Source organism: Ictidomys tridecemlineatus, chromosome 3 (genome assembly GCF_052094955.1).
Source record: "Ictidomys tridecemlineatus isolate mIctTri1 chromosome 3, mIctTri1.hap1, whole genome shotgun sequence".
In the NCBI taxonomy this organism is placed as follows: domain Eukaryota; kingdom Metazoa; phylum Chordata; class Mammalia; order Rodentia; family Sciuridae; genus Ictidomys; species Ictidomys tridecemlineatus.
Window position 1 is genome coordinate 126,984,436 of NC_135479.1, and position 20,706 is coordinate 127,005,141.

At 40.1% G+C, this 20,706-nt stretch overlaps 1 protein-coding gene and 1 pseudogene across 9 annotated transcripts in view; one reads left to right on the forward strand and one right to left on the reverse strand.

Moving 5' to 3' along the window:
- Positions 1-20,706, reverse strand: part of Mcf2l2 (MCF.2 cell line derived transforming sequence-like 2) — a 224,364-nt gene that overhangs the window by 186,127 nt on the left and 17,531 nt on the right. For all 9 annotated transcript variants that reach the window (XR_013436674.1, XM_021729793.3, XM_078043734.1 and 6 more), the window contains exon 2: positions 10,246-10,329. Coding sequence is in view for 8 of the 9 variants with exons in the window: in XM_021729793.3 (XP_021585468.2) it covers positions 10,246-10,329 (84 nt within the window). In the remaining variant the exon portion in view is untranslated. The remainder of the gene's footprint in view (positions 1-10,245; positions 10,330-20,706) is intronic.
- Positions 11,301-11,638, forward strand: LOC120884410 (V-type proton ATPase subunit G 1 pseudogene; annotated as a pseudogene).

Genomic DNA, 20,706 nt, shown 5'->3' on the forward strand with positions numbered 1-20,706 from the left:
CTTTGAAGATACTATATGTAGAAAAGGTAATATTGATGATGTAGAACAGGGAATAATGTCAACACGAATACATCACATTGCTCTTCATTTTTATAGCCAGTAAATATCAAAGGTAATATTGCTTGGTGGTTAATAGAACTCTAAAATCGGACAGCCTAACTCAAATCCTACTTTGCCACTTAATTACTATATGATTTTGAACAAGACACATACATACGTTGCTCTCTATGGATACTTGTTCCATGTATACTTCCTATATACATCCCAAATATATTGTTCCTATTATATGTGTTTAGGAAGCTTTTGATATAGGTCTAAGTAATATAAGTGTAAACACAAATGAAAAGTGCCTTAGTAGAGTGCTTATTATACATTAGTGCTCAATGAATGGTGACTTGTTGGAACTCTTATTATCATCATCATCATTATTATAAGGAGGAAATAAGCATCCATGCTTGAAGAACTTGTAAATAAGGATATAAGACATCCCTATGAGAACAAAATTATAGAAATTGACATCTAATTCAGCCATGCAGACACTACCAGATTAAACTAAATAGATTGTATTCCTGATCTCCTTGCAGCTACATGTGGCCACATGACCAGGTTCTGGCCTCATAGTTCCCAAACTGTGTGGCAGGTACCTCGGAAACCACAATGAACTCACAGGAACACCATGAATACAGAAGAGGGAAAGTCAGAGAAGCAGAGACCATGTTCTGCCAATACAATTCTAAGGAGAGCAGGGTGAAGACCTCACCATGAGGATCCAAGCCACATGGCCAACCTCATTGATGGCACCCAGGTACCATCATCCATCCCACTCTCCTGAAGTCTCTCTCGCCTGCTCAGCACCTTCTACTTATAATATGACTTCTCAGGTAAATGTGTGTGAAGAGGAGTGTGCTGCCTGGCAAAGCAGAAGTCAGCAGTGTGATTTTTCTACCTGAGTCTCTTGTAGATGTTACGGATGTGGCTCTCAGAAACCAGTCACTAGGGATGGAGGTCACTTTGACATCCTTGTCATCCAAGGAAGGCACCTTGACATCGTGTGAGATTTGTCTGGCATCCTTTTCCAGGAGGTATCTCTTCATTATCCCCATATGTTTATTTAAACCTCCCAAAGCAAAGCCTGGGATTACATGTTTGTAGAGGCTTCACAAAAACACTGAACTACCTCACTACACTGACAGAATAGGATGTCATCAGCTTTTACTTAACTATTCTTCCTATTGGCAGTTTCACAACTAAGGAAGTTTCAAAGGCATGAGAGTTTAAGAGCATCTGTATCTCTACTATGGCTAAATGTAGATGCACTTTAATACTGCACTAAACCAAACAAACTAAAATATTCATTAGGATGTGATTCAATTGTGCTATTTAATTTTTCTTTCTTTCTTCCTTCCCTCCTTCTCCTCCCCCTCCCCTCCCCCTCCCCCTCCCCCTCCTCCTCCTCCTTCTTCTTCTTCTTCTGGTGCTGAGAAAGAACCCAGGGCCTCACAAATACCAGGCAAGTGCTCTGCTACTGAGCTGCATCCCTAGATCTTTCATAGTTTCTAAACCTTTTATAATTGGCTGAAATAAAGCTTTTTCCACCTACATGGTGAAAGGTAGGTGGAGTTTTCTACTTCTGAACACCAGAGAAGCCCCTGATTAATTGTGAACACCTACTTGCTATTGAACACTCATTTGAAGAGGCTCCAGCACTCAGGAAACAAAATCGAGCCTACACAGAAGCCCTGACCACCAAACAAGGCATTTAGTGCCACCTTGCGAGAAAACGTGGAAATGCAAGGGGAGAAAAAGACTAGCACATGCCTGCGGATGGAAGGCACAGAACTCTAAAGGAAGGAATTTTAAGGATAAAAAAAAAAAAAAAAAAAATGTGGCACATATACTCATACTCGATGGAATTTTACTCGGCAATAAAAGAGAATAAAATCATGGCATTTGCAGATAAATGGATGGTATTGGAGAAGATAATGCTAAGTGAAGTTAGCCAATCCCCAAAAAACAAATGCTGAATGTTTTCTCTGATATAAGGAAGCTGACTCATAGTGGGGTATGGAGGGGGAGCATGGGAGGTATAAATGAATTCTAGATAGGGCAGAGGGGTGGGAGGGAAAGGGAGAGAGCAGGGGATTAGAAAAGATGGTGGAATGTGATAGACATCATTACCCAAAGTACACATATGAAGACACAAATTGGTGTCAACATACTTTATCTACAACCAGAGATAAGAAAAATTGTGCTGTATAAGTGGAATAAAAATTGTAACGCATTCCGCTGTAATTTATTTTTAAAAAACAATAAAAAAGAGAAAAAACAAAAAAATAAAATAAAAAAAGGAAGGAATTTTATGGGCAATTTTGGAGCATGTTTTATGTTTATTAAGATGAAAAAAAGTCAGGATTTCAGGCTAATATGAGCAAGAAATTTCCCTTCATCTTGGAAGTTTACTATAAATCCATTGGATGGTCTGGAATATATGGAGCAAGATCAAATAAATGGTTGGACAGCAAAAAAATAAGACCAATCATCGTGTTCAGCCTTCCATAAGCCTTTTGAGACCTTTGAGAGGAGAAGAAAGATGAATATATCACACCATAGACTCTGAACTACCACAGAACATCCTATCCAATGACAGGCACTTCAGATCTGGTTGCAGATCAGAATTCACCCTTAAGAGAAATACCATAGGATCAGATGAGATAAAATTCCAGAATTGATGTGGATGGGCTTTGGAATATTTAAATAATAATATTTAAAACATAAATTTTAATTTAGAGTCCTGATTTTTTAGACTATGAAAATGTTGATGGAGGGATGTTCATTTTAATTTTTCGGTACACTGCTGAATAAAGAGGTTCACATTAAAAGCTCACATTAAAAGTTCACATCAATGTCTACTAGAGGCCATTTCTTTTTTAAATGACTTACTTTATAAAATTCAGATGCTTTAAGTACATTAATTCAATGTGTTTTAATAAATTTACAGAGTTGTTTGACCATGACCATAATCCAATTTAGAACATTTCCATCTTACTCTAAAAGATCCTCGGTGACTATTTGCAGTCATGCTACCCCACTTCCCCTGAATTTACCTTGTTTCTGATCGACTGTTTCTGGCTATTTCATTCAAATGGAGTCATGATACGTGGCTTCCTGTAATCTGGCTTTTTTTTTTATCTGGTGTGACATTTTTGAGACTCATCTGGGTTGTAGGATATATCAGTACTTCATTCCCCTGTCTGGATAATATCCTGCTTAAGGACATACCATACTCTCTAGCCATTCATCAGTCAGTGGACATTTGGGCTGCGTTCACTTTGGGGCATTAGTGAATAATACTGTTGGGGCTGGGGTTGTAACTCAGTGGTAAAGCACTTGCCTAGCACATGTGAGACGCTGGGTTCCATCATCAGCACCACATAAAAATGAATAAAAATAAAATGTCCATAAAACAATAATAATAATGTTCATCTACAACTAATTTTTTAAAAAAATAATGCTGTTTTGAACAATCCTGTACCAGTCTTTGTGTAAATGTATCAGGGTTACTTTTTGATAAAATTTCTAAAGCAATTTTCTTCTTAATTTTTGTTAAGGTGAAATGTATATTATGTAAGAACTGAGTAAATACTACACAGTCCTAGGAAGGACTTCTTATTTCTCACATAGAGATCTGGGATCTCTATGTGTAACTACTTCAATACTATCTTCTTAAAGTTTTCTCAGGGTTGTTTTGTCTTATTTTTGAAGTGCTGAGGATTGAACCCGGGCCTTGTGCATCCTAGGCAAGTGCTCTACCACTGTGCTATGTCCCCAGTCCAAGATTAATTTATACTTAATGATATCTAACACCTGCATTTGTATGATAATACCCCAGGATCAATTACTGAATCCATTTAGAAGAAGAAGAGGAGAGGGAAGAGAGGAGTGAAAGGGGTAGGAAGAGGAGGAGAAAAAAAGGAAGGAAGGAAGGGAAGGAGGGAGGAAGGAAAGAAGAAAGGAAAGAAGGAGAAAATGATTATTCCAAAGTTCCATTCAAGAAAGACAATGAACCCCAAATTCTTTGGTAAAAATGGTCACCTAAATAAAGTAAATGCCATGCTTTCTAGTATGATTTTTAACTATTCATTAAATGAAATAAAACTAGCTTGACTGCAGCAAACACTTGTAAGTGCTAGGGGCACTAGTGGTTCCTGAGAGGGCCTGAGTGGAGAGTCAGGAATGCTGGGACATTCTATAGGAGGGTGGTGAAGACCAAAACCAGGACAGAGTTTGGCAGCTACTGTTATTGGCCTCCCCAGTACTTATTTTCCCTTTCTCTTCCCCCAAGGAACAGGTTTCAGCTGGGAAAAAATGACAGAACCATTCCCAGGGAGGTAGTTTGTTTCATTTACTTATTTATTTATTTAGCAGTACTGGGGATTGAACCCAGGGCCTGGCATGTGCTAGGGAAGAGCTCTACCACCAAGCTACATCTCCAACTCTTTTTATTGTTGTTGTTCTTGTTTAAATTTTTGAGACAGGGTCTTGCTAAGTTCCCCAGGCTCGCCTTGAGCTTGTGATCCTCCTGATTCAGCCTCCGGAGTCACTGGAATTACTGGAGTGTCCATACCTGGCTTCTTGGGGTGGGTGCACTTTGGAAATCCCAGAGCCTGGGATAGTAAATGGCCCATTAAAAAACAAAGAATTGAGCCTGGCACAGTGGCTCATGCCTTTAATCCCAGTGGCTCTGGAAGCTGAGACAGGAAAATCGTGAGTTCAAAGCCAGCCTCAGCAATGGCAAAGTGCTAAGCAACTCAGTGAGCAACTCCTGTCTGTAAATAAAATACAAAATAGGGCTTGGGATGTGGCTCAGTGGTTGAGTAACCCTGAGTTCAATCCCTGATACCCAAAAGAAAACCCAAAGAATTGTCCACATACTTTTTGATTCCTAAATGTCTTACTAGGTAGACTTAATAGAAGTGAAGACTCCACTTGTAATGCTCTGAATGTAGACTCTGTTTTACATATAATCATAAAGAATTTTTAAATAATTTTAATAAATACTGACTTTTCCAGGGATGCAATTACCCTATAAATTAAAGGAAGATAGCATTTGTTCAGAATTTAAATTTGACATTTGTTTATCTTTCAGAAAACCGCTAGAGTCACACCACTCTGCATGTCTACATGGTCTGATCACCCACACTACAACCAGAATTTGCAGCAGTCACATCTTCTTGGTTACCCAAGTACAGGAGTACTATTTCCTCATTACTTCTTTTGAAATACATATTGTTGAAATACATGCTATTTTGCTATAATTACTTTCCTTTTTTTCCTCTTTACATGGCAGTGGGGACTCCACAAGCCTAAGAATGCTTTATGCTTTGATTATTCATTATTTTCAAAGGATTAAAGCTACTATAAAGCCAGGTACACCTGTAATGCCAGCAACATGGGAGTCTGAAGCAGGAGGTTCACAATTCAAGGTCAGCCTCAGCAACTTGGTGAGGCCCTCAGAAACTTAGCAAGATCCTGCCTCAAAATTAAAAAAATAAAAAGGGCTGATGTGGGAGCTGTCTATCCGTGAGCTGAGCATCCCCTCTCAGCCTTGGGTAAGGGGGTATTGGTCTGGCATCACACACCATGTGCTGTGCCAAGCAAGTGGCCTTCACCTTTGCTCAGTAAAGAAGTTTGCTTCAACTCTGGACTTGAGCATTACCCAATGGGATTGGGCAACCCCCTTGAAACCTTATCCCTGCCTTATTTGGTGTAGAATATTCTATAGAAAATCCTTTGTTGTCTTTTCCCTATAAATAAAGGGACTCTGGGTGCACCCACTCTCTTGCCTTACAGCATGGAAGAGGACCTTGAGGTCACTGAGCAGTCCCACCCTCTATCTGTAAAACTCATTTCTCTGTGTTGTATGATTTCTTGGCCGTTTTCTTAGTTTAATGTTGCAGCTAGCTCTTTTAAACCCAGTTCATCTCGTCAGTGCTGGTCGCTGTTAAGGGGCTGAGGATATGGCTCAGTGGTAAAGCATAGCTAGATTTAGTCCCCAGTACCCCCCGCCCCCGCAAAAAAAAAAAAACAAACAGAAACAACTATGAAGGGAGGGTTCAGGTACAACAATTCTGAGGGAGAAATAGCCATTAAAAGAAATATTAAAGAATAATTCCTCATAATTAAAAGAAAGGCATTACGGCAGACACTGATAAATGGCTAATTTTTCACAGCCCCTCTTTCCCAAGCCATTATGGCAGTTAGAAGGCCAAGTTCTTGCCTTCTCAGATTCATTTGCAGCTAGGAATGGCTATATAACATAAAGTTAGTCAAAAGCTTCTGGAAGAGTTCCTACTATCCTGACAAAAGGAACAAAGAAAGCAAGCATTGTTCCTTTTCATTCTTCCTCCTTTGGACATAGCATTGATGTCTGAAGCAGCAACAGCCATTTGTGATTAAAATTTAACAAACAAGGAAACATTAAGAGAATCACAAAGATAACGGCCTTAACATCATTAAACCATGATCCAACACCAGGAATTTGTACCTTCAGATATCATATTATGCAGTTTAAAATCCTGTGGGCTAAGGTCTTTCATAGCCAGATATCATGCTGGGCACTTTCCTTTAATATAACCCATTTTACAAATGATAATCTACTAGTTGAATGTGAATCCAGAACAGTCTCAATCCAAAGTCTAGAGTGTTTGTCCTATACTAACCTGCTTATGTTTTCTAGTAAAGCCCCAAACTTAGATATATCCCAAGTTCCCTGTGAACAGGAAGGGTGTCTGCCATGTATGAGCTGGATGGTGCCCGGGACTGGGGTCCCTGGTGGTTCTAACCTTGGAAGAAACCATGGTGAAGGAAAGGAAGGAGCCTCTGGATGGTGAAACCATCTGGCCACAAGTCTGGCCACAAGTCAGGCTTCCAGCAGTGAGTCTTTGCTCCCCTACCAGCCAGAACAAGAGCTGACTGGAGTCTCATGGAGAAAAAGGCTACATCCTCACTCCACAGCCTTCCTGGTTGATGGGACCTCTGGCTCTTTCCAGAGCTGAGTGAAATCTGGAAAATTCTGCAGCTGGAAAATATTCACTCTGCTTACCTGAACCAGGAAAAGAAAACTGCTGTGCCTCTGAGCAGAGGCTGCAGCCTTAGGGCTGCCACAGCCATGGAAAAGACCTAATCACAGAGATCTCTGCTTCCTGCCCACAGCGTCCTCCTTGCTGACATTTGCTCTCGATGCCAGGCCGAGAGGGATGGGAAGACTGAAGAGCTAGCCTCTGATTCCAAAGAGCTAACTCAGGGCTGGTAGTCTGAGAACCTGCCATCTTGCAAGTGCTTTCACAACAAATCCACACTTCTCTCTCACCAGAGGGGCAAACTTGATGAACAAAAGAGACTCAGAAATGAAGGATTATCTTTGCCATGGTCAAGTGCCTTTCTTAAAGGAAAGGTGGCTCTTGTCCAGTGTGTTTTGTGTTTTCACAGTTTTGTTTCCACATTCAGGAGTGACAATTATCTTTATTCCTGACTTAACAGTGGCATTCTACACATATTCACTGTGACCACGATTTTGATTCCTTGTAAAAACTCTATCACACTGAAAACTAGCTTTGGTGACACAACCACAGGATAAATATTTTATGGGAATTTAAAATGTGTCTAGATGCAGCCACAGCAATGTTTATAGCAGCTCAATTCATAATAGCTAAGTCATGGAACCAACCTAGGTGCCCTTCAATAGATGAATGGATAAAGAAAATGTGACATATATACACCATGGAATATTACTCAGATATAAAGAAAAATGAAATTATGGCACTTGCTGGTAAACAGATGGAACTGGAAACTATCATGCAAAGTGTAATAAGCCAAAGAACCACAGGCCAAATATTCTCTCTGATATGTGGATGCTAACACACAACAAGGGACAGGGGAGAAGAGAAGTTCATTAGATTAGACAAAGGGGAATGAAGGGAATCGGGGGAAGGAATAGGAAAGATGGTAGCATGAATAGGACATAACTTTCCTATGTTCATATATGAATACATGACCTGTGTAACTTCACATCATGTACAACCACAAGAACAAGACTTTATACTCCATGTATAAATGATATGTCAAAATACATTCCATTGTCATGTATAACTAAAAAGAACAAATAAAATAAGTGGAGAAAAAGATGAACATTTATCTGGCAGTTATAGCACTATGTATTTGTCATGCATTGTGTCATTTAATCTTAAAATTTATGATGACCCCACTGTACAAATGAGGAAACTGAAACTTCAAAAAGTAAAGTGACACTGCTAGTTAGCAGCAGAATCCAAATCCTTATATAGAGCTACATGGTGTCTGTTTTTCTCACACTGCCTCTAAGAAGTAAGAATGAAGGCCTGGGGCTGTAGCTCAGAGAGAGAGCGCTTGCTTCTCATGTGTGAGGCACTGGGTTTGATCCTCAGCACCACATAAAAATAAATGATTAAAATAAAGGTTATGTGTCTCTCTACAACTAAAAGAAAATAAAAATAAAAAAGAAGAATTTTTTAAAATGTTTCAATAATACTCAAAAGGGATAAAAATGAACCATTAAATTATAAATTAATGGGGCTGGGGATGTGGCTCAAGCAGAACTCGCTTGCCTGGCATGCGCAAGGCGCTGGGTTCAATCCTCATGCACCACATAAAAATAAAATAAAGATGTTGTGTCCACCAAAAACTGAAAAATAAATATTAAAAAAATTCTCTCTTTCTAAAAAAAAATTATAAATTAATCAGTCACTGGACTCCTGTCTGAGATGAGCCATGGTGTAATGATAAATGTCAGAATCGTATATTGTGCCAACAGAGTTTCGGTCCAAGGCTATAGGAATCCACCCCAGCTGTTCCCCACCATCCCTGCAGACCCTGAGGCAGGTGGGCCCTGGGGCCTTCTGTGTTGCAGGGTCACAGCTCCAGTTTCTAGGAACCCAGAAGACATTCTCCATCTTGCCTTTTGTCTTGCACAGCCTGGACTCGCCACAGGAAGCTGAGAGATAGATAGCACCTTCAGAGGGCTGGTTAGGTGCTTCCCAGGGCCATTGCTAGGTCCTAAGCTGGGCATTGAGGAGCAGTGAGTCCACTAACCTCCCAGGGTAAACCAGAGGACTTAGATAATTTTGTACTGAGCATCTTTTATGTTTCATTCTCTGTTCTAAAATCTGGCAATACAGAAACAAGAAAAAATGAAGACCCTGCATTAATGGAGTTTTCACTTGAGGAAAGATCGGGCAATGTTCTAGATTGTATACAATGTTCCCACCCAGGATGTAATGCTGGAATGGGAAGAAGTATCCCACTAAGTGAAATTACATTTCCTTCATATCAGTGGGCTGAGGCTTTGAAGCAGATTAAATATGATCTGAGAAAGGGAAAATAATGTGACTTCCTCATATTCCCAGTCATAGAGTAAGATTGATACCAACTGCACATTCTCTCCATGATGTAACTAAGATGGTTTTAGGTTTATTTTTTGCTTTTTCCAGAACAGGTATAAAATCTCAAGAGTGACTGGCCACCCTATTCCCCTGTGTGTGAGTCAAGGGCCTCATCTCACTATTGTAGGTTTTCGAGTTTGGTTTCACTATAATTTATTTATAATAATTTGGTGTCATCCCTAGTTTCAGGAATTGAAGTGATGTCAACCTCAACTAAATGAATGAAAAAGAATGTTCTCAAGTGATAACAACTTTCCCAGGATTGTGGATGAGCTCAGGAAATTTCTAGTCTCTTACTAGACTATATCCTCTTTAATTCCAATCTAACACTGGATGGAAATCTCCTTAGAAGAGATGAGAATAAAAGACAAATGTCTCAGAGAACAAATAACCTCAACAGTGCTCATGAGTCCTTTCAGCAAGACTCCCCAGGTTGACTCCTGGGAAAACATCAATAGGACAATGGGAGAATTCACCCTGGTAGCTGATCCAGCAGTTATTTCTTTGTTGTTCTTCAAGATCTTTCCAACTCTGTTCTTTAAATCTCAAAGCATAAACTCCCTTGGGAAAGATCAAGATTGTCCCCAACAGAAAAGACAACTAACTACTTCCATGAGCTCCTGGCTATGGCCAGCAGAATATCCTCACTCCATTCCAGTCCTGGCTGAGGCTTTAGGGGTGAGTGAAACACAAGCCTAACATTCATCAGGGTTCCAGAGACTGGGCTCTTCCCATAGAAATCCCAACAAAACATGAATTTGTCCCTTACCTGAAAGAATGGCAAATTGCCGGTGAAGCTGTTCTATTATGTCCACTGCCACCAAAGGCCTGACTTCCTGCTGCATAATTTCATCTGTACAAATGAAACACAAATCAGGTTAAACCCTTGCATATTACAAAGAGGAATTAAAACACACACACACACACACACACACACAGAGGAAGGTTCCATGACTGGGGAAACCTGAGACTTATCAAGATATGGCTATGGGCACATTATTCTCTTGATCTGCAGGAGCTGCAGGGCTGTATCTGGGTTTTGTGTGGTGGGAAGCTTATACACACAGGCATGGACACGTGCCTGGAGCCCCTCCCAAGGAGAGGGAAGTATAGGAAAGGGCCCTGAAATTAAGGTTCCCACAACATCACAGTAACCCTTCTGGATGGATTCATTACCCAGGCAGCCAATTGCCTATTCCTTTGGGTCCATGGAAGGACATTTTAAAACCAAAATCAGTTACCAGAGCTCCTCTCAAGCTGGGTCATGAAATCAATCTGGAATTCATTGATTTTTATTTCCCTCCCTTTTTCTCTTTCTCTTTGCCTCCACTTCTTTTTCCCCCTTCCCAGAGTAAGGAGCCTCTTCCCACTGCCAAACAGGGCAAAGGAGGCACTCTTCAAGTTGCTATTTAAATATTCTCCTTACTAAATAAAAGTATACAGGTTTCCATTGCAAAAATTCAAACAGTTCAAGAATACACCTACAACTATCCTCTAATCCGAACAAGTGACTTTTAAGTCTATAATTGGCATTTACAGGGGCTCCCAGACCTACTGTGGAGAGTCAGCCAAAATAGCCTAAATAAAAAATATGGTAAATGAAACCTGCCTCTCATATCATCTTAGCACTGAATCCTATGGAGTATGGCTTGTTCACTCTCCTCATGTGTCCAACTGGGGAGCTGCAGGCAGATGCCTCTGCCCAGCATCATAAGAGATTATTACAACCCAATATCATTAGTTTAGCAAAAGATGGACATGCAAAATACTGTGGGCCATCGCATAGAGTTAGGCCACTTGGCTGGACCTCTGAGTCGCATAGCCATGACCAGTCAGTCACAGGGGATCCAGCAAAAAGCAGGCTGCAGAGAAGATATCCAAAGCCCACAAGTGAAAGAACCAGAAGCTGAAGCAGGCCAAAGCAGCCTCTCAGGCTGAAATTGAACAGTATCGCCTGCAGAGGGAGAAAAAGTTCAATGTCAAGGAAGCTCTAGCACTGAGATCCTGTGGCAGCTCTGAAGTGAGAATGAGACCCAGGAAAAAATGACTACCCCACAGACCTGCTTCCAGCAGAACAGGGGGATGCAGTCATTGAATAATCTCTTGGCCTTTGTCTGCAACATGCAACCGAAATCCATGAAAACTACCATTTAAATGGATAGGAGGAAAAAGAAGCCCGTTTCCTAGGTAGGCACTTCAGAACATGAAGTGCCTTGCAGAATATGAAGCTTCAGCAGAACTTGAGTTCTATTCTTACAAAAGGCATGAAATTATTTCTCTGTGAGATAAAAGGTCCCTTTTGGAGAATAGCAAATCTAGCTTCTTTGTATAGCCTTAGTCCTTATCCAAAGTGTTATCTTTTTACTTCATCCTTCTTAGAAATTTAATAAGTATGTGTTGTCTGTTTTCCTATGCCTTCAGCTCAAGCAATGGATGTATCAATGTTGAGCTTTTCTTTCTTAGATTTAGTAGGGAAAAACAATTATTTACAGAAAGAAAAGGATTAAATATTTTCCCCTTATACTTTCTTGAAGGTCAGGGGCTTTATCTATGAACAAGTAGTAAATAGTTATTTGTAATGTATCTGAAGCATCAGCAGCCTTAAATTCATCCATTCTGATTAAGGGTTTGAACAACAAATACTAACATACTTGTTAGGGCTACTGTTAGTTTATTTTAATCAAAATTACTAGATAAGAGGATTCAAGGACTTGTTACATGTTATCATTTGGAGTACTGATAATCATTTAAAAGTAAAGACTTTGCCATACAAAAAAAAATTCAAAATACTGAATGAGTATCACTTTACCATCATTGTTAAGTTGAAAAATCCTAAACCAAACTATCAGGAACCATCTATATATCCATTTGGGAAAAGGGAATTAGGGAGAAGAAGTAAGCTGAATCTCTTAGCCTGGGCTGGGGAGAGGAAGGCATTTTCATGTTCTCTCTAGAAAGAGAACTCTATTATCCTTAGTTACATATTTTCCAGGGACTCTGGCTTTATCTATTTATTTATTTACTGTACTGGGAATTGAACCCAGGGGCACTTAATCACTGAGCCACATACCCAGCCCTTTTTATTTATTTTTAAATTTTGAGACAGGGTCTCCCTAAGTTGCTTAGGGCCTCTGTAAGTTGCTGGGGCTGGCCTCCAACTTGCAGTCCTCCTGCCTCAGCCTCCTAAACCACTGGGATTATAGGCATATACCGCCACATCTGGCTTTCCTTGGACTCCTAAAGAATGAACTAGTTAATGTTTCTGTAGCAGTTAAACATCTGGGTAGATTAAGGTGCAAACCACACAGCCTTGTGTACTGATTCTATTTGGAAAGATTTCCCACTGATCCAGGAGGGAGTTTTGGAAGCATTATGATATTGACCAATCAGAAGGTAATATTTGGGAAGCTCCTCCTGGCACCTTGGTTCCTATTCTCAGCTTTGGTGTGAAGGTTAAAAGAGTTGATTTTTGTGGAGATGTACACAGTAGGTACTCAGTAAATGCTAATTACATCTATTACTCTGAACAGACAGGTCTTTCCCACATTTCTTTCAGAATTGTGTAGGAGTGGGCCCACTACTAGCTAAAACCTCAGGATCCTCCTCAATGAGTGAATTCCAACTTTTTTTTTTCTGGAAGAAAGGACTAAATCCAAACTAGAGATCCTTCATCTTAATCCCCATTCCCTACTCAATTTGCCAAAATTCAAAGAACTTTTGCATCATTAATTTGGGTGGGTATAATAACAATGATATCACTGTTAATTTGGGTAGGTGTAGCTATTATAGCTACATTTTACAAAAAGGAGGACTTCCTCTGTTAGAAAACACAAATGAAATGATATCTGAGATTTGCTTTAAATACTCCAGTATTCTCCTCTGCCAAAAGTGTTCCTGGGGTGGGGGAAGGCAAAAAAACCAAGATTGACAAAATGTGCATATTTATTGAGGCTGGTTGAGTCCATGGGGGCTCATTATACAATTCTCTTGCATATGTTTCAAAATTTCCATCATAAAATGTAAAATACTAATGGACAGTAACATAATTTCAGCAGAAAAAGAAGTTATATGACTGAAGAGTTGCTTCAAATGTAATTTTACAGGGTCCTAGGAAAGTGACATACTCAAAAAATAGAGCTTGGTTGTCATTTATTTTCATACCTGAAGGAGCATATTTAAGAGATGATAAACCCAGAGGAAAGCAAAAAAATCATAAAGTGCAACTTATTATTCTTATACCTCTTATTTGAGATATCCATTAAATTAAGCATCTTAAAGAGATAAAATCTGAAAAGATCACAGAAATGAAGGAAACAAATCATGCCCTTGCCCCATTTCATTTTCTAAATGTAAAAGTGGAGACCTAAAGAGATTCTCAACTTGCCTGTGGTAACACAACAAATGAAGCATAGAGCCTGGGTCAGTCATGGGTGACCCAAATTAATCAGACATAATGAAGTGCCTTGACCCTTGGCCTTCAGGTGCAGAGGCCCCTCTCCTCCCCACCTCTGGGAGGCTGACTAGCAGCCCTTAGCCTGGGAATCTGAGGTTCGCACAGATCTTCTCAATGGCCTCATGTGGCTATCTCATTTACAAGATTAAAAGTTGTGATTTTTCTTTCTAAGAATAGAAATGAGCTGGTGAATCTCTGGCCCAGGTTTTGCTGATCATGCCTGGCCCCCAGTCTGGCAATGATGTTATTTACTCTTGAAGTCTTCCTAATACAGAAGCCATGTGACCCAAGTTGGCCACCTGCAATAGATCAGGAGCTTTCTTAGATTTGGCATCTGACTCAGAGGTGAGGACTACCAACACACTCGACTTTAGTGATGCCTGAGATTTGTGGGCCTGCTGGAATAGAGGCATGCTCAGTACTGGCCTTCTAAACAAGGCCTGTTGATGCTCTGTACCAACAGACACAGGGCCAGCCCTGCTGTTGGCAGGATTTACCCTCCCATATAGGTGGAGTCAGGAGAAGTACCCAAGTTCCTTGGTCCTAAAGGAACTCATCCAGCTGCAGTGGAAAGCTAGATACAGACATCCCCCCTTTTTCGGGGATGTCTGTATCTAGCTTCAGATACAGACATCCCCGAATACAAAGACCCTCTCTGTCACCTTCTAGCAGGGCAACCAAGTCAAGAACACTGTAAGTCTCGTTGTCCTCTCCTGGGAATGAATTTCCTTCTCTCAGGAAGAGCTGAACATAACCAAAGATGATCCTCCAGGGTTGGGTGCCTGCTTCACATCTACCCTGGCCTTCTGTCCAGCATGCAGGCTTCTCACTTGTTTTTTGATACTTTTGATGGACAGAGATTAGGGAAGAAACCTGTCTCTTTATAAGCCACAGGAGACAAAAGGGAAGCATTAACTCTGATTCAACCCAATTTCTATCCTGGGCAAAGTTACAAATATACTAGAAAAAAATGCTTTTTTCTATCTCCAGTAAGTGTATAGAAGCATGACTATCTTTTACCCTACCTAAGATTTGAGAAGTACAGAAAGTATGAAAGGCCTTACACAGCCTCTGGCCTCCTAGATGACAATAATAGTCCAGCATGTTCCATGGGAATCCAGATGTAGGCAGCGAGCAGCAGCCCTGGGTCACCCACTTCTCAAACTGAGATGGAAACATGAACTCTGAGCAGGACCTTTGTTTACTAATGATGAAACCACACTGCTCACAGTAGAGGGCAGGAAACGGGCTGAGACTATCTAGGTGCTGAGTGATGTGACTGGAAAGGAATGAAGGGCAGTGAGACCCTGAGCCTCCCACTCTTCATGTTCTCAAATTCTTGTCTCATTGTGATCTAAAAGACACAAGTATGGTGGTGGTGGTGTGTGGGGGGGATTAACTTTTTTAAATAATCTGGACCAGAGAAGAACAGTAGCCCCAGATGTGGCAGATCCAGTGACATCCAGTGCTTTGCCCAGAGAATCAGGTGGACAGATGCAACAGAAGGGTCTGTCACTTAGGCCTCAACACCTGCATCTGTAGCAACTGCTAATCAGCAGTGGACCAGGATCTCCATTCCTAGGTATTGTGTCACTCACAGTCCTCTGTTAATAGCACCAGTACAGCACCAGCTGTGAGCCAGGCACTAACAACACACTTTACAGATTAATTGGTTTACTTACTTAAATAATGGCAGAAAGGGGATAAACCTAGCTACTCAAGTGAGCCCCTCCCACCAGCCCTGCCCTCCCATGCCCACTACATCACACCTGACTGCCCAGGAAACATCTGGGGACAAGAAGCTAAGAGAAACCAGCTGCTGGGCTGGTGCAAAGCCACTTGAGGGCACTCACTTTTCCATCTTACTGATGGAGAAATACATTCCCTTTCTGGACTTTGTCCTGTGCTACAGTGATGCTAAACCTGACCCAGACCAACAACTTCAGTGTCACAGTCTTGTCCACTAATTAAGAATGAACAAAAGACATTTGAAAAGTAGACAGAATAATTTTTGGAGGAACTTTAAAGTTTTTAAGAACCAAGAACACTAAAACAATATCCGATTCCCTAGCAGTCGATTAATGGAATTTAAAAAGCAATTGAATACAGATTGAACATCCCTAATCTGAAAATACAAAATACAAAACATTTTAAGCACTGAAATGACACCACAAGTGAAAAGACCCACATCATGAAGCTTTGTTTCATGCACAAGATTATTTTTAAAAATTGTATGAAATTAACTTCAGGCTACATGTATAAGGTGTATATGAAAATAAATAAATTTCATGTTTCAACTTGGGTCCTATCCCTAAGATCTCATTATGTATATGCAAATCTTCTAAAATATGAAAAATATGAAATCTGAGACACTTTCTAGTTCTAAGAATTTTAGATAAGGGATACTCAACCTTCATCTCATTTCTTTGTTTCCTTTTTCTTTTTCTATTTTTAGTACTGGGGGATTGAACCCAAAGCCTTACACATACCAAGCAAGCACTCTACCATTGAGCTACAATCCCAGCCCCCTTGTATCTTATTTCATCCATAAAATAGTTGAGATTCTAACATACATTGCTGGATTTATGTTGGAAAACTAGTACTTCTGTATAACTCAGAAAATGAGGCCAGCAGTGTCCTTTCAGAAAATAGTTTTACAATATTTTACCCTGTGATTATTGAACACTTATATAGTAGATTCCATACAAAACACTTCATATAAATTTCTCCCTTCACCCTCAGAACATCTCTAAGGGTGTTTTTTTTTGTTGTTGTTTTTTTTTTTTTTTTTAAAGAGAGAGTGAGAGAGGAGAGAGAGAGAGAGAGAGAGAATTTTTAATATTTATTTTTTTTTTTAGTTCTCGGCAGACACAACATCTTTGTTGGTATGTGGTGCTGAGGATCGAACCCGGGCCGCACGCATGCCAGGCGAGCGCGCTACCGCTTGAGCCACATCCCCAGCCCCTCTAAGGGTGTTAATGAACAAGCTCTGAAGGGGTTTGTCCAAAGGCAAGCAGAGTCCAAACTTGAACCCAGCTTGTTTTGAACACCAAAGCCCAACATCTTAACCAATGCACACACCTCTTCAGTATATAGTCATTTAAACCTTCATCATCTTTTAGCCATTCATTCTGTATCTTAAAAATGTATTACAAGAACATAATAAAATAAAAACATTCTATGTAACAATGTAGACTTGTAATATTATTTTTAACAGTGAAAAAATGGAAGCAATAGTTTATACAGTTATGAAGTCCACATCTACAGAAAATTATTTAAGATACAATGCCAAGAACACTAAAATCATTGAAGCCAGGTTGAAGAAAAAAAGTATGTGGTATGTTTGTACACGTGTGCCCAGGTATATGACACAGTGTGTCCAAGTGTTGGAACCACATGTGGTTACTCCTCTTTAGTTTACAAGCAGAAAAAAAATGTGCTCTGATAACCTATATTTTTTGCACTAGTATATTTATTGAAGAATAATTTACATGCAATAAAATGCACAAATCTTAGGTGTACAGCTTGATGAATTTTGACAAATATATACACTGATGTAACCTCATTGCAAATCATGATACAGAAAATTTTCATCCTCCCAGAAAGTTTCCTCGTGTTCCCTGTCCCAGGCCCTGCCCTATGGAGGGCTCCACACAGCACAATCTCCCCCTATAAACATTTGTATGGAAGACCACATAGGTGCTTCTGTCATGATCCAGAGCTCAGCGCTGGCAGGGGACACAGTAGTCCTGCATATCCACCCTCTTATACTGCTCAGGCCCAAGGAGGAACTCCACATCTCTTGGTCTATGTCCTCAAAAGAAAAGATGACTGCATCCAAATGTTATGAAGGTCTGTGGGCTGTGCCACCGCTGACATCATGGACACACACTGCTTCAGAGGACAGGGAGGATCTGAGCACCGGAAGTGCTTAGGTAAGAGAAAAGACAAAGTAATCAACTTGTGAAACACTTCCTCTCATGTGACATGAATGTTGTAGATTCTTGTACAATAAAGTATCATGTCCAGTATTACCAAGCATCAACATTCTCACTTTTCTTTTTCTTCTAATTCATGATGCAAATATACACAAATTTTGAACTCATCAAATACAATTGTCTTTTACTTAGATTACAGCTATTTTAGATCACTGTTCTCAACAGAGTTAAAATCATGTGAAAAATCTCAAATTATAACAGCATAGCAATTTTGCTGACATGAAAGCAAGAGAAAAAATATTTTAGGGAGTAACTGCTAACCTTATGGGTGAATAAACATTATTTATTCAAGGACCACTGATCCATCAACAACACCCACAGGCAATAATTCACTTCAGTCATCTTTGATATTTTCTGATTTTCAGTCATATAAAAACTATATATATATATATACACACACACACACACACACATACATACATACACATATATGTACATTGTATCGCTCTGGTGGTATTTTTGTCAAGAGAGGAAAATAAAATATATTAAGCTATATAAATAAGATCATATGGCTATATGAAATAAAATATACTAAAAATATATTCCATTTAACAGTGAGAGTGGTATGTGGCTTTTAATTTGCACTCTTGCCCCAGGATTTCCAAATCTTGGTGAGGAGTCTATTTAAAATAGTGTTTTCAGAATGGGTATGTTATTAGACATATACAGGTCTGGTTTTTAAATATGTATCCACATCTCTTTTCTCCTTTTTGCTCACTAAAGTCAAATTTGGTATTTTTTTTAGAGCTTCTTAGTTTCTGCTGGTATTTTACATTGTGACCTTATATGAGACCTGAGGTAATATTTCCCTGAGGCTGAGGCTGGAGTTTCCATGTGCTACAGTGTCTACACCCCCCAGTGGTCTGTGTGCCACAGGCTAAGTTCCCAGCTTGGCGCTATAGGGAGATGTGGGAACTTTCAGAGGTGGGGCCTAGTGGAAGGCCTATAGCCACTGGGGGTTTACACTCAAAGGGAATAGTGGTACCTCAAGTCCCAGTGCCCAACAGTGCCAAACAGAGGAGAACTCTGTTTCCACGTTTTTGTGTCCCACCACATGCTCCCCTCAATGATGTGCTGCCTTGCTACAGGCCCAAAGCAGCAAGGCTAATCAATCACAGACTGAAACCTCTAAAACTGTTAGGGTAAATAAACCTTTCCTACTTATAAACTGATTATCAGGTATTTTCTTATGGTAACGTAAAGCTGACTAACACCCTATGCAAAGAGGCCCTTTGGCAGCAATAACTGGAAGCAGCATTCTGGCCACTTTGATAGCAACCCTATAATTCCAGAATTGGCAAACAAGCCCCACTGTCTAGGTAATAAGAAGCAATCAAGGCCCTGGAAGAGATTGTCAAAATGCCTAGTCCCTTCAGAAAGATTTTCTGTTTTATCACTAGATTTCAAAGTGCTCCATCTGTATTTTATACTCCCCCAAAGCAAGAGCTTCAGAAATCATTCTGATCTTTAAAATGTAGATTGCTTCATTGTACCTTGAGGGGAGCCAGAGATTCTACATTTGTTATAAGCTCTCCTAATGCTGCTGTGTGAACCTGGAAGCAAGTATCCACTGGATACCAACTCCCTAGACTATTTTTCAAAAATTTATGTTCAATTAGTTTGTAAGTTTAACAAGTCGTGAATAATCAGCATTATCTGCAAAAGCCATTAATTTACAAATTTCATATATCTGAATCTTTCAAACATTGTATGTATCTAACAAAGAAAAGTTAAAACCTAAGTAATATCTTTCTCAACACTTCAACTGTTTTAAATCCAATCCAGCATCCTTGCAGGATTGGCTCCAAGACCCCCATAGATTCCAACATCTGCAGATGCTCAAGGGTCTCATATAAAATGGTGTGATGCCAAGCCTGTTCTTGATCCTTACCTATTGCTTATGAAAATGGAGCTCACAGGGAAAACTGTTGTTGGGTTGTCCACTAGTCTGCTTCTCTTACTGCCCAAACAAAATAATCCTTTGTTCTTGAAACAAAGGACTATAAGGTGTGAACTTTTGGTTTAACATTTTCTTCTCTGCTGATTGAAGGCAATAAGGCAACCCTGGATTGAGACTCTGCTTACCTCTCCTTCCAGAACACCTCAAGCCCTTCCCACTGCTTATCATCGGCCCCCTTACAGTCTATGCCCTCCATTCTCCGCCCACGTCCAGCCCTGTATTCCAACAAGTCCATTGTCTGGAAACAGTGCCAAGGGCCAAGTAACAAAATGGTGAGAAGAGTAGGGAGACTGAACCAAGAAACAGGGGAACATAAATATAGAGGCAACCAGGTAAAGACGGAGATAGATATTGCAATGGTGCACCTAGAACCACCAGAGATGAGAAACTGAATCTACCTTGGAGCCTCTAGGAAACAGACTGGCCAATAGCCTGATTTTAGACTTCTGGCCTCTGGGATTCTGAGAAAATAAATAAATGTCCATTGTTGTAAGCCATCAAGTTGGTGGTCATTTGTTACAACAGTCATTAATACAATAACAACAAATTCAAAACAGACAATTCACAGAAGAAACACAGCCAATGAATATATATCTCAGGCACATTTAGCTTCATGTCTCCATCATTTCTTCTGCTAAACAAAATACCTTAGATTGGGTAATTTATAATGAATAGAGCCAAACACTGTGTACATCCCAGGAGCTTAGGAGGCTGAGGCAGGAGGATCACAAGTTCAAAGCCAGCCTCAGCAATGGTGAGGTGCTAAGCAACTCAGTGAGACCCTGTCTCTAAATGAAATACAAAATTGGGCTGAGGATG